The sequence below is a fragment of the Ciona robusta genome, chromosome 11 (genome assembly GCF_009617815.1).
Source record: "Ciona robusta chromosome 11, ASM961781v2".
In the NCBI taxonomy this organism is placed as follows: Eukaryota; Metazoa; Chordata; class Ascidiacea; order Phlebobranchia; family Cionidae; genus Ciona; species Ciona robusta.
The window spans coordinates 7,275,394-7,289,673 of NC_143245.1; the positions used below are offsets into that span (position 1 = coordinate 7,275,394).

General features: G+C 36.7%; 4 protein-coding genes across 5 annotated transcripts in view; 3 read left to right on the forward strand and 1 right to left on the reverse strand.

Moving 5' to 3' along the window:
* Nucleotides 1-12,677, forward strand: LOC149728950 (serine/threonine-protein kinase PAK 4-like). 2 transcript variants are annotated; one of them, XM_089887778.1, is made up of 11 exons: nucleotides 1-275; nucleotides 708-832; nucleotides 1,005-1,735; nucleotides 2,363-2,472; nucleotides 2,712-2,836; nucleotides 3,129-3,246; nucleotides 3,587-3,757; nucleotides 4,432-4,692; nucleotides 5,134-5,394; nucleotides 5,788-5,985; nucleotides 11,668-12,677. In XM_089887778.1, the coding sequence occupies exons 1-10, from the start codon at nucleotides 75-77 to the stop codon at nucleotides 5,941-5,943; spliced, it is 2,259 nt and encodes a 752-aa protein (XP_089743904.1). In that variant the 5' UTR covers nucleotides 1-74; the 3' UTR covers nucleotides 5,944-5,985; nucleotides 11,668-12,677. The 2 variants fall into 2 exon arrangements, with proteins under 2 accessions (XP_089743904.1, XP_089743903.1); XM_089887777.1 differs by lacking the exon at nucleotides 11,668-12,677 and having other exon boundaries at nucleotides 2-275; nucleotides 5,788-7,107.
* On the forward strand, nucleotides 7,459-12,677 carry LOC149728951 (protein stum homolog). Its single transcript, XM_089887894.1, has 3 exons — nucleotides 7,459-9,526; nucleotides 9,693-9,872; nucleotides 11,668-12,677. The coding sequence occupies exons 1-3, from the start codon at nucleotides 9,313-9,315 to the stop codon at nucleotides 11,739-11,741; spliced, it is 468 nt and encodes a 155-aa protein (XP_089744020.1). The 5' UTR covers nucleotides 7,459-9,312; the 3' UTR covers nucleotides 11,742-12,677.
* On the reverse strand, nucleotides 12,400-13,827 carry LOC149728952 (testis-specific serine/threonine-protein kinase 1-like). Its single transcript, XM_089887853.1, has 2 exons — nucleotides 12,944-13,827; nucleotides 12,400-12,514 (listed from the first exon to the last, which is right to left on the reverse strand). Exons 1-2 carry the CDS (start codon nucleotides 13,821-13,823, stop codon nucleotides 12,471-12,473), a joined length of 924 nt encoding a protein of 307 aa, XP_089743979.1. The 5' UTR covers nucleotides 13,824-13,827; the 3' UTR covers nucleotides 12,400-12,470.
* LOC149728953 (testis-specific serine/threonine-protein kinase 6-like) overlaps nucleotides 13,662-14,280 on the forward strand; it is a 2,180-nt gene continuing 1,561 nt past the window's right edge. The window contains exon 1 of the mRNA XM_089887844.1: nucleotides 13,662-14,279. Within this exon, the coding sequence (XP_089743970.1) occupies nucleotides 14,055-14,279 (225 nt within the window). The 5' untranslated portion in view covers nucleotides 13,662-14,054. The remainder of the gene's footprint in view (nucleotide 14,280) is intronic.

Genomic DNA, 14,280 nt, shown 5'->3' on the forward strand with positions numbered 1-14,280 from the left:
AAATAATTGTTATATCTTTATTTCTTTTTTGATAGTTTTATCTCAAGTGTGGTGTATCTTAATGTCAAAGTCACATGTTCAAGGGTAAAAATAAGAGAAAACCGGATATATCCGGTCCGTCAAATTTCGAGCATCGAGTCCACACTGGTTTCAATGAAGATGAGGGAAAGTTTATCGGGTTGCCGATCCAATGGCAGAGTATTATCCCCGATATAAAGAACCGGCCGAAGCCATTTATTGACGCAAGGCATATCACCCCTGTGCCTGTGGAAAAGGTGAATGTAAAACAAAAAGTAATAATAAATAAAACGTTTAAAATATTTTTAATTCTTCGCTGCCGTAATCGAAGTGACAAATAAAGTTTTTATATTATTATAAGACATGTGGGTTTTGTGATAAAGTATCCTTAATATGACCAAATGACTTTCTCATTTTATATGGTTAAGGCTCCACATTATGGCATACCATGGCCAGTAAGTCATAGTATTTACTATTTAGGCCAAGATTGGCCCATTACCCTGAAAGGCAAAACTTGGGGTTGTAAGTTAGACAGGCCAACCTTATAGTTCCGCAATTTCTGACATAAATTTTTTTAAAAGCTGTTTCGTTTTTTTAAAGCTGTTTAGTTTAACTTTGGTACTTCCTTAAAATCACATTTGAGCATTTCTTTCCAAACACTAATATTGACATTTCTTATTTTATTTTAGAAAATCATCACTGGGAAAAGTAAAACCAAGGGACCTTTATCCAACCTCACAGCTATATCTGTAACTCGTTCCAACTCACTCCGCAAAGAAAGTCCTCCTGAAATTAAAAAACTTCAGAGCAGAAGGTATTTTTAAATCCAGTACAAAACACTGAATTGTTGGTTTAATCATCAAAGTTGTAGTACTATTGAAAACTATTAAAAATCATTACATTGAGGTGTCTTGGACAATAATATAAATTTATCACAATAAGGTTTGCTATGTATGATTGGTGTTATTAACTTGTGTTATTTTAAGGATCCCAGATGTGGTAAATGAAGACGACTCTTCAGAAAACAGTTCATCCACTACACAACGGCCAGTGAGGAGCCATGAACGAAACTCTCGCCGTGAAGATGACAGAAGACATCGCAACAACAGCAGCCATAGACATGAAGTGAACTCATGGCATCCTGGGCAGGGTGGTCACCAATATGACACAGTGTTTGATGAAGAAAAGCGATCTTCCAACAGCCGGCATTCCTCGCATAGAAAACACAGTGAAAGGACAAACAGCGGTCGTACACACTCACGTGATCGATACGAGCAACCGCATGATCATCATCACCGTTCTTCACGAGAATCGAGGTCACAACGCGACATATATGATCGTTCGGTGGAAAAGGTTTATTCATCAAACCACCGAGACCGAAATGATCGGAGTCATCGAACTTCTGACACTTCGGTTAGAGAAACCTCTGAGTCAGGGCCTGATTCTCGCAGCCAAAGCAAGAGGACTACATCACATTCACGGAGACCACCAGACTCTCATGATGTACCTGACCACCGCCAGGCTACAATGCCCCTACCTTCAGACTCAAGAGAAAAATCGCGTAAAAACAAGGATTACTACACCTACTCAAGCACAGTTGATGTAAGACCACAAAATGAAAATACGGTTGCCGAACACACGTATCAGAATATTTCAAATGGTCACCGTTCATCTGAGCAGACCAACACTAATGAAAAGTCATTTAGAAGAGGGCAAGGTAATGTGTTATTAGTTAAGTCATTTAAATATTGCTTATCAATTAAAGCAAAGTTCAATGTTGACAGAAAGTACATACCATTGTGTGCCTTCTATTTTAGCTTGTTGTCCCAGGTTTTATGTACTGAGTCTACTGACTCTGATAAACCAACGGTTTAATATTATGTAAACAAAGCTGCAAACACTACATAGTTAACAATTCATTGAAAATGAAAACTTTAAATGTTTAGTATTGCACTATAGCATACTGGTATACTTCACTCCTTAATTAGTGGAATAACTTGCCACATGGTGAAACATAATGATGCATTTAAACTAAATGGTTAATAGCTTAGCTATGACTTCCTGTTGATCTTTGGACATTGAATGAATCATAAAGTTAAGTTAGTAAACCTGTTTATGTATAAAATATTTTGATTTGAATAATTTGTTCATTGAGCATACACTGTGTGTACTACTACTGTATAAACTCTCTAATATTCAACTCTAACTCAGTGTTTCGCATTTATTGGTCAGTGCCGAAAAATTTGATAATTAGTTAGTTCCAAAACTGGCACTTTTTTTAAACATTTTTTCTTATATTTGATGTATATATAATTATATATATATAGTTGTTGTTATTGTTTAGGTGCTACCCCGGTATCAAATTCACAAACCCTTGGATCACATGCGACACAAAACAGACGAAACGATGATCACCGATATAATGATAGAGATTCAGTAGCTGAACAAAACTGGGTAATTAAGGTTCTGATTATCATTGTCACTTATATCCCATCTCTTAACAAAGTGGGGCTATTTTATTTCTGGCTGCGCTACTGTGTACACGCCATATTTCTTCAGTACTACTTTATTCCATATGGATAACCTCTTACAATGATGCATACCATGAGAGACCTATAACCCCAGTACTATAGCTCCTATAACAGCTTCATCCGCTTAACATTACAAAGTTAATTTCCAACATTCCACCACAGAGAAAGATGACCGCTTCCCACGTCCAACGAACTGGTGATTATATTCTTCCAAATAAATCTCCATCCCCAAACAAAATGAATTCCCCCGTCCATATTCGTGGTTATAATGATCGGACGTACACCAGGTGCGCAGTGTTCTGTTTTTATCTTTAATTTTTATGCAAAATATCGTTTGAAATAAGATTCGTTTGCAAGATATTTTGTGTATATTATATAATATATATTTTTTGTTTTATTATTTTGATTGGGCCAAATATAATGTGGGTTTGTTAGGTATATATTACTATCGATGTAGATCTGTAGGCATGTTCTTTGGTATTGATTAATTACCAATTTATGAAGTCCACCCTATGTATACTACCCCCTAGGATTTTCCCATTTACCCATAACTTATATTTCCGTTTCATTTTTTGACAGAAAACCCGAACCTTTAAGTCCTGGAGTATCTGTAGCCCCCCCTGCTGCTCAAAAAGCACTTGGTACAAAACGAGACTCGCATGCCGTTACCAATGACCAGTTTCGAGCTGCTTTACAGGTATTTTACTTTATGAACCACACCAGTAAACATACAAGTTGTAAATATTTAAGAGTAGCAGAATAAATATCATAAGATAGTTTCATATTGATTCTTTGTGTCTGTGTTATATATGAACCACTTTAACTTTTAAAATATTTTAAATTGCAACGCGAAAGCAGGCACAAGGTGTATGAAACAGAACATCCGTGTTATAACGTCAAATAACGACTGTTATTTTCCAGCCACGCACGGATAAAGCAACCTCCATTCAAAGTTAAACGTGATGCTTCAGCTTATGTACTTTTAATAATTTTAGACTTTTCTTCAACTAAATTTAATCTTTTGTGATCCATGCCAGATGGTGGTATGTCCTGGTGACCCTCGGGAAAGTTTGGAGAACTTCCTAAAAATCGGGGAGGGGTCAACAGGGGTTGTCTGTATCGCTAACGAGAAGGGTACGGGGCGCCACGTTGCTGTGAAGAAGATGAACGTTAGAAAACAACAAAGGAGAGAGCTTTTGTTTAATGAGGTAGGTAGTGGGAAGTGGGCATAGTTGGCTGTATTTTGAAAACCAGGTTGTTCTTTAGGCCATATGTCTGTGCTATTACCTCTAATTGATGCATTATCCATAATTTATCTGTTACCTGTTTGTACCCAGAGTCCCAGATTATTAACATAGAATATTATAATGATACCCTATACCAGGTAATAGATCGTAGATCAAATACCTACACACCCATGTTATGCGCTATGGTGGTGTTGCATGTACAATGTGTTTGATGCAATTGGTAATTTCGTGTTAGGGTCACGGGCTCTTTCATGGATTCAAATTATTTAGGCATGGTATGCTTTCCAATTGTGTTATGAAGTGTGTATACACTATATATTGAAGCTGATAGCAGGATTGGACAACCTCTGCCATAATGCCATTGGGCCTGTTATTATGTTGCCATGATTGTACCGAGTCCATGCTTTGATTGCTAGTGTTATTGTGTGTGAAGTTGGTATTATATTTACCAACAATGCAGTCAACTTTTATTAAACAGTAAGAACTGTAGTTTAAGTTGCTTGATCTTCTGTTTGCGCTAGCTTGAAAAATTGAATTTTGACCTTTAGGTTGGTTTCTTGAGTATTCCATTAACAATAAAATATAACTCCAATAAAATTCCGACACACAAAAATCTAACTGTATTTTTCTTACAGGTGGTTATAATGCGAGACTACCACCATGAGAACATAGTTGATATGTACAGCAGTTTCTTGGTGGATGATGAATTATGGGTAGTAATGGAGTATATGGAGGGCGGTGCGCTTACAGATATCGTGACGAGAACTCGCCTCAATGAGCAGCAGATAGCAACCGTGTGTGTGTCGGTGTTGAATGCACTTGCATATCTTCATGCGCAAGGTGTCATACACAGAGACATCAAAAGTGATTCGATTTTATTAACAAAAGATCTCACGGTAAGCTGCATAGCTGATGATACAGATGGTTAGATTAATATTGAAACATAATATTCGGGTTAGTGGCCACGCTTTTAATCAAGTAGTTTTTACCCTTAGTGTGTTTTAATGCCTGTATCTTTGCTAACAGTTCCCTTCTCTTCTTTGTTTAATTAATCTGATTTTTGCTATGCTGTATTCTCAGAGATAAACAAAAATTGATGTCATGTTATAAAGTACAGTCAATATCTCTAATAAATATTACACTCATCCTTTCTTTGTCAGTTTTTTTAATTAACAACACTATGCACTAGTGTAGATTTTGCTTTTACTACAAATCCGATCCCAATATTCAATACCTGCCATGTTGTTCCAATAATTTAATATCTGCTTCATTTTTTGTGTTAATTTCTATAGTTAAGCAAAATTTTCTTTTTTTGTTCTTATTATGCAAATTTTCAGGTCAAATTATCCGATTTTGGATTCTGCGCCCAAATTTCCTCCGATGTCCCGAAGCGTAAGTCGTTGGTTGGAACCCCATACTGGATGGCCCCGGAGGTGGTTTCCCGCACCCCATACGGCCCCGAAGTTGACATTTGGTCGCTGGGTATCATGGTAATGGAAATGGTGGACAAAGAACCTCCCTATTTTGACGAAGCTCCCTTGCAAGCCATGCGTAAAATACGCGACATGCCACCTCCAAAGTTAAAAAACGCACATAAGGTAAAGTTATGCATATGCTTATACATATCTCTACACTAAAGACTTGGGCTGTGAAGCAGTTACAATTGCTTCAAAAATGTATAACAGTATACAAAGTCTTTATAGTATGACATTGACATACGAGTTCACAGTTTTGCTCAGTTTCCAAACTCCCACAATGCTACAACCTATACGCCATGCATGTCCTTGGGCAAGAAACCTACTGGGCATTGTTTCAACCCAGTGGTCAACAATCAATAATGGGTTTGTGGCACTTTTGAGAGTTGAAGCAATAAGCACATCTGGCCAAAATCTCATATCCCATGATGTGTCACGCTCCAGGACCTCACCAACATAGAAAAGAATATTTCAACATTGTTTACACCCAGTTTCTAACCCCCTACCAATACACAGGCTTCCCCACTCTTGAAAGGCTTCCTGGACCAAGTATTAGTTCGTGATCCATCTACAAGATCAACTGCATTAGAGTTGCTGCAACACCCATTCCTCAGAAAGTCTTCCTCGCATAAATCCATCGGCCCCATCAGCTTACCAGGCATCACAAGATAAATAGAAACCTTCATGCATAGGCGCCAAACCTGGGGTGGCAAGGTAGGCAGGCCTGCCCTGGATTTTTATTCACTGCATTATTCAATAGACACAAACAATAAATTTTTTTCCATAGGAATTTGTGTCTAACTATCCCTGCCTCCCCTGTGTTTTAAATGTTTGGCGCCTATGCCCTAATGTTAAGATCTTAAGTTGGTGCGCAGGACACACAACCATTATGTTTATGCTACTAAGGTAAATACCCATCAGTAATCTCATATTTTGAACATTGGTGCTTATACTGATGTTTATACAAACTTGCTCATGGCTGCACTTGGTAAACCATTATCTCCTATATATACTCATAATCTCATATTTACTCTTGATTACTTTCCTACCAAATATACTATCACAGGCACTTCATATATAACTATACAGTGGTCTAAACTGTTTAATTGGAAAATTATTTGGTACTAAGCTGTACAATGGTGCTCGTGTTCCCACCAGCACAGATTATCTAGTTTAGTTTATATTTTACCAAAAATGGTTGCTATTTTCAGTTTCATATATTTATCTCAATGTATAGAGGTAACAAAGTTGTTTAATTCTTACATTTGCTTAATTTGTTGTAACCATACAACCAATATCTTTGCTATTTTTGTATTGTTACCAAAAGGATCAGGCATATTGTGATTAATTGTATATTTGGTTCAATTTAAAGGCATGGTGAAGCAATTCATTCTCCTTCTATATCATTGTGCTCCGATATTTTACTTATTTTACATTCTACCATATCCTGCCAACTTATTATTTTACTTTCTTTTATATATAACGTCACATGACCCAGCTCAGTGGTTGTATGATGTAAACGACTCACAACTGCTGACCGAATTGGATTCAGTTGCAATTTCAACTGGCTTTTTTTGCCAGAAGGGATATTTCTTTTTTCCCCACATAAATGTATAAAACTAAAATACGAATGCCTGTAAGGATTAAACAATCTGTATTAAACTTTTAGTCAGTAATTGGATTTTCTTGGTATTGCCACATTGCGTATATATAGACTGTATGTTTATATTCAAGTTTTAATTTCTATGTTTTGAGATTTCGTTTTATGTTATTGGACCCTAAAACAAATATGATTACAATACACGATGAGAATATATTATAAATATCAGTAAATATTACTTTCAATGAATTTGTGCAAGGCAGGTACCGTGTTTGTGGTGCAAAAGATTTCGTAGCGTTTATAAAGAGATTTTTTTGACTGCCTGTAACAAACCACTGGGTTTGAATATTTGCCGTTAGTGTTTTGCACAAAGACACATACGCCCAATGGTAGCAGCGTCGAGCCGTGAACGGTGGGCTAGAGCAAGTTTGGGGGCTTCGAAATACGGCGTACCATTTTAAACATTTAATTTAGTGGAACTAGTGCTTAACCTATAAGATGTCGTAGCTGCAGATATGCATGTTCGTGTGATTGTCTTTTTATATTAAGTTTTTTTTCTGTGGCTATACTGTATATATATAGTAGGGTGGGGGAAGATAGGACACCTTTAGCACATAATATTTCAATGTCTTGATCGTGTTATAAAAAATTAACAACGGTCTATGGGAGTCGTGCGGATACAGTTTTATATTTCTTATTCTTGGTATACTGCTAAGTGGTAGAAAAAAATAGAATGTAAAGGTGTCCCATCTTCCCCCACCCTACTCTATATATAAACTCGTATACTGGCCGTTCTATAACGTTCCGATCCCGTTCCGGTTTGTTTGCCATACTGTTTACTTAAAAGCATGTTATATAGTGGGGTGGAGGAAGATGGGACACCTTTAGCACAAAATAGATAAATATCCTGGTCGTGTTTTAAACAATTAACAATGGTCTATGAGAGTCGCGAGGACAAGGTTTTATAATTCTTTGAATTATCTTTGCTTACTACCAAAATGTACGAGAAAATAGAATGAAAAGATGTCCCATCTTCCCCTATCCTACTATATATAGATATGCATGTACCGTATACTATACGCGCAATATTAGTGAAACGTTTGTTTCCTTTTGATTTCCATCTGTACGTCTGGTGTGACAGAATTGATGTTCCATGTTCCCCCTTCCGTGTTGCGGTTTGTGGTAACCAACGTCATTATAATGACAATCGGATAATAATATGTAGGCGCCTTATTGGTTATATTGTACTGTGGGGAAAGATGGATACCGTTAGCACATAATATCCCTGTTTCCTATTTTTGTATCAAAATTGAATATAACTTGTTTATCCGATGAGTGCCTATGGTGGCGCTTAGCCACAGTCGTTACAATACTGTTTTTATAAAACTGCGTCGTAGATCATATACGTTATTATGTGATTTATCTGTAGTTGTTTTATGCTATAAAAAGTGCGATTGTGGGCCGTTATTACCCGTATAAACGGTGTAGTTATATTTTAACCAAGTGGCATATGTGTTAATGGCTGCTCTTTGATGGTATCCTATTCTATACAATGGTCGTGTTACAGCATTTTTACCCAACACCGCATCGAATGTATATTTAGCCATAGAGCATGTCCGCGTGTCACTCTGGTTAATGCAGGCGTATCAATTCCCGATGGGGATTTTTAATCAAATTACAGCGTCTTATATTAAACATCGCTGAATGATCCGTTCCGCAACTCCTGCCTGCGACTGCTGCTGACAAGTAGATTATTCTATATCGTTAAATTTACCGCTCAGCATTTTGAATCAACTTCTGTACTTACCCTGTTAAAGCATTCAACCTAGCGACTATTGGATAAAGTTAGAGTACAGAAACGCAACTATTATTGATTCGTAGCACCAGCAGTATGAGAGAAGGTAGAAATTATAACTCACAGAAGAAGAGCTTCGTTTGATCAGATTAAGTTGCTTTGCTCAGAATCTCAGAAAATATCTCAGACGAAACGTGTTTGGTGACGTGGCAGTTATGGTGGTACGGGTCGCTACTTATCAATGCTGCTGTAACAATTGACTATTGTGACGCAGTGACTGGACATCGTAACAAAATATTATTTTAACAAAGGAAAGTCTTTCAACAGACATATTATCTTAATAATATATTTACCCGGCAGGTTAAGCGTGTTTTCGTACTTGGCATCAAAAGACACGGATCTCAAAAAGGATTAGTCTAATAAACCAAATGCACGGCAAATATTGTATAAGAATAGTATGTACATAGGTATATTAAACTTATGTAAAAAGCAAAGGTTCAAGTATACCGATGCAGGGGTTTATCAGCAATAAGGTGTGCGTTGTTTTGTTGACCCTGAGACTGTATCTATATAGCGGTTCTTTAGGGACGAGTATAGACTAGCTCTTAATAAGGTTGAATCAAGCGGTTGGCGACGTTCGTTTGAGATGGCTAACGAAGACACCGGTGAGAATTCCACGAACGCACCATTGGCGGTTGCTGCTGACACAACACAAACAGAAAGGCGAAAGCATTCCAGCTTTGTCGGTCAAATTATTGAAGTTCGTGACAAAAAAGGCTTGTTTCATGCAGCTATACCGATCGTCCCATCTTGTATATCTTGGATATGCCTTCTCTTCAATTTATTCACTCCAGGAATAGGTAAAACTATTTTAGTGATGTTTAGTTTTGTCGCATTAATTTTTACTGTTAAAATAATGTTAAAGTTTGACACAAAAAGTTTTTTGTATATGATCATACTGGGCGCTCGTGTCATGTTTCATTTTTTTGTCAAAAGCGGTTTAATCAATCTTAATCTTTTATATAGGAACTTTTATCATGGCAATATGCGCCCTCTGCGGATGTAAAACTAACTCGGTAAAGCCAAACAAATGCAAGGATTTCGCTTTAAACATCTTATGTGGTTTTCTTCAATTAATTCTGGCCGTTATCCTTGTTGGTTGGATATGGAGCATATACTGGGGAATTAACATTGTAACGATAGCCAGTAAGTAAATGAATGAATGTAATTTACTCTATACTCGCATGGCTGGAGAACGACACTCGTTATAACACGGGTTTTCTGTAAAGTGTTCATCTTTATTAATGTATTTTACGGCGTTATAGATCAAGTTACATCAGCTGTGTTTTGTTTTATATAATTTTAAAACTACTTTCCTGGTGCAAAAATCAACTTCCGTTGTGGCCGAAATTTCGTTTGTCACACACGGACGTGATTTCGTTAGAGAAACAGTCGTAGAAGTATTTGGCACTACAGTAGTGATTTTGAATTTCACGTCATCCTGCCCGTAGAATATCGATATTATATACAGACCGTATTCGTTTAAATGTCATCTTTGTGCTCACATATCATAGCGTCAAATCGATAATACGAGTTGAAATCTTTCTTAAACAGTAAAAACAAATATAGTAGGGTGGGGGAAGATGGGACACCTTTAGCACATAATATCTAAATATCCTGATCGTGTTTTAAACAATTACTAACGGCCGATGGGAGTCATGAGCATGTAGTTTTATAATTTTTTTTGAATGTTCTTTGTTTACTACTAAACGGGGCGAGAAAGTAGAGGTAAAAGGTATCCCGTCTTCCCCACCTACTGTATAAACATTTGGGGGAATGTGGTTCATGTATTAATTTTCTTGTAACGTCCCACTTTTGGTAGTGAAATAACATTCGCAGAATTATCGTGTTTATACTCACGACTTAAAATCGTTTTTAATTGTACACCCGAAAGATTCCATCTTAATACACACAGTAATATACAGTGGCAATGAATCCATATCCTAATACTTGGTTGAGATTTTTGTCGTAGGAAAATTTGTTTAAAATCGATGTTAAATTAGAACGCAGTGGTGGGTAAATAAGATTGTGCATAAATTGACAGAATGTCACACGCTTCTATTCCCTTAGGTAATGCCCATCTTGCACGTGATGTTTGCCACATCCGTAGCCTATTATTGATTACATTTAATTACTGGTTTCGATTGTCCCCAGTCAGTGAGATTTATTTATTTTGTTTCTATGTTCAACAAAAATTTTCGCTTCGACGTACGAGAATCCTCATTTGCAAAGCTTTGGAAATTTTATGCGTTTAAAAAGTTTGCAGCGTTAGACGCTGAGCGTGACTAACCTTCATTTGTTCCATAAATAATTTAACACCTCCGGCCTGTGCTGTTTAAACCAAACTGAAGGCAGTTAAATTGCTGCCGAATACGCTTTTCTAATTCACCCAAATTAAACAAAGCTATTAAACATTGCATACAGATTATAATTAATGTTTTATCACTTGGAAACTATCGCGTGGTGTGGTACATATAACAAGTAGCTATATAACAGGGTGGGGTAAGATGGGACGTCTTTTTATTCTATTTTCTCTTCCCATTTAATGGAAAACAAAGAAAATTCAAAGAGTTATAAAACCATGTCTTTACCGACTACTATGGACCGTTGTTAATTGTTTAAAACACGTTCAGGATGTTTGGATATTATGCACTAAATGTATCCCGTCTTTCCTTATTCTAATATATATCGGGTATCGGGACGACTTACAAGTTCATCACGCTGTTATGTGTAAAACAAAGGTGTTAAGCATTTGGTATAACAGCTACGCAGCTGTGTTATATTGAAACATTTATTATAGAATATAGATTAAGCCATTTCGCGGATCCGTGGCAATAGTAAACAACACTTCTATGCATTTACAAGGCAAGATAAGAGGCCAGTACACGCCGCTATTTACCTTTGCATTCTAAATTATTTTAACACGGGGGTTTGTTTTTAGATGAAACCGAGGAAAGGAAAAAGGCTGATAGGAAGAGACAACCGATCTATAAGCCGGATGATGGGAACGTATAAAGAGAACGCCACTTAACTTTACATGGGTGCAACTATTTTGAAAAGCAATTTGTTATAGACGTTTTACCAGGACAAACAAAAACCATCATTTGGTGAAATGTAAGATGTGAAAAATATTGTTATATATTTATATAAACACTATAAGGCCATGCTATATTGGCTATTAATGTTACAATTTCAGTTGGCATCCGGCAGCATAAAGGCTTAGGTGTAGAGCTGTCGGATTTAAATTAATCCATGTCTTAAGCTGTCGATATAATGTTGAAAGTTTATATAAGACTGTTGTGATTCGGGATCGTGAGAACAAGTATATAGGCCATATATATAGGTGTACTTCGTAAAAGTTGATTGTCATGTGTACAAATATAGTTGTTCCTTGTGCGTTTTTCGAATTTGTTACTTGGTTGATATACTTTATGCTAGGTACGACGTACGAAGACTATTTCAACATAAAGCTATATAGTGTATATATATGTGTTTATCCATACGTTGCACCATTACAAAAGCTATTACTGTATAGTTTAATTTTGTTTGACATTTGAGCTTCCATATAAATATAGGTTATTAGGCCTAATGTGTTAAAATTTTATCAGTTATAAGTCTATACTTCTAATTGATATGACAAGAGTTGTTATACAAATGTAGATACTCGTGCATGTTGTTTTTTATTGTTTTTTTTATCTTGCTGTCGATTTTCGATCCAGTTGGCAAGATATGTTGTTTCTATTGTCACTTGCTTTTTGATGTGCTTGACACTTTTATGGGTCCTTTACCTAAGAAATTGGAAAACAAATGCTTAATCTGTATAATGAACATGTTTTACTTCTACGTAAATTTGATAGCATTAGTATGTTTGAACAAAACAACTGAACTGCCTATATTTCGTTTAAAATGTGTGATCTTTCGTTTATATTTTATTAAAGCATGCAAAGCTTATGTTGAAACGATTTCAAAGTAGTGGCGCAACTTTTAATGATGAAAAAGGATATTTTTATAAACTCTAAATACTAATTTATATTCATATAACAGGCATATTTTATACAAACTTTTGCCAGGGATCTGATTTTGCTTTTATTTAATTATAGTCTAGTTTATGTATGTTATATAGTTAAGATTTTTATTTTAACCGCCTTGATCGGTCTGCGGTGTAATATCAATGGTATGTCTGCTGTATATTTTTCACGCTGAAATACTGAACTGACTTGATTCTGCCGTGTGTTCGTCTCCTGTCTTCTTTCCAATGAACCAAGCATGCGATTTAATATGTGGCATCATGAAACGGCTGTTCAGGTCAAAGCGCATGATTTTTTTCATTAAATCTTTCAAACTAGAGTTCAGTGTTCCCGCAACGCTACTAGGTATATGCAGTGTATCTTTTTGGTCTTTGATCAGAGTTTTAATGTTGGCATCACGAAAAGGCATTGACGAGCAACACATAATGTACAGTATCACACCCAAGCTCCATATATCAGCAATCGTCCCTTTATAAGGTATACCTTGCAAAAGCTCCGGTGCCGCATACGCCGCACTGCCACAATACGTTTTGCTGTTTTCGTTCGGACCAATCTCTCTTGCAAAGCCGAAATCCGCTATTTTGATCGAGTTTTTCTTGCTCAGCAACACATTTTCGCATTTAAGGTCTCTGTGTACAACACCAACCTGGTGCATGTATTCTACACCAGTGCACATCTCAGTGAAGAATTTGTGACTTTCTGAATCTTTCAACGGCCCTCGTAGCCGAATGTATTGCAGTAGGTCGCCGTGTCCGCCCCACTCCAGAGTAAAATACAGTTTACTTGATATTTGAAACAATTCATAAAGTCGTATTAGGTTCGGATGCTTTAACTTTTTCATAACTTCGATTTCACGCGGAAGAAATTTCTCCAAAAAATCTTTTGGGGCTGTTTTCTTGTTAATTATCTTTAGCGCCACTTTCACCTGACTCGTGTCTCCCGGTTTGACCCATGATGCTTGCTTTACTTTCGAATAAGTGCCCTCGCCCAGGTCGCCAAGGACGGTGTAGCCTTTCTTCTTTAGGTGATTCGTATCATCAGCCGAGAAAAATGATTTAATTTTTCCCATGACATTTCTTTTGCATATTATTCATAATTCATTCACACGCACAACTTTTATCTTAACCGTGATGACGAAACAAACGAATATACGGTGACATCATAGAAACTCATACAACGTAAGAACATGTCATAATACAAACTTTGATGCATTTAACATGTGATGTTTTACAAATGCAATAACTACTAAAAATGGACTGGAATCTTTAAAATTGTTCAGGTCACTGCTGTCTTCCCGGCAATGGCCTCCGACTCGGCCTACTTACGCAGTATAGGTTACCTTCTGGGTGGACGAATTAACAGCGGCTCGTTTTCCAAGATCCACCATGCAATACAAGTCTCAAATGGCGATGTTGTAGCTGTGAAAGTGATCGACTTGAAAAATATCAATATTTTCTTCCGGACAAGGTTTCTGCCACGGGAACTTCTAAACATAAGAAGCCTAGATCACCCGAATATAATACAAG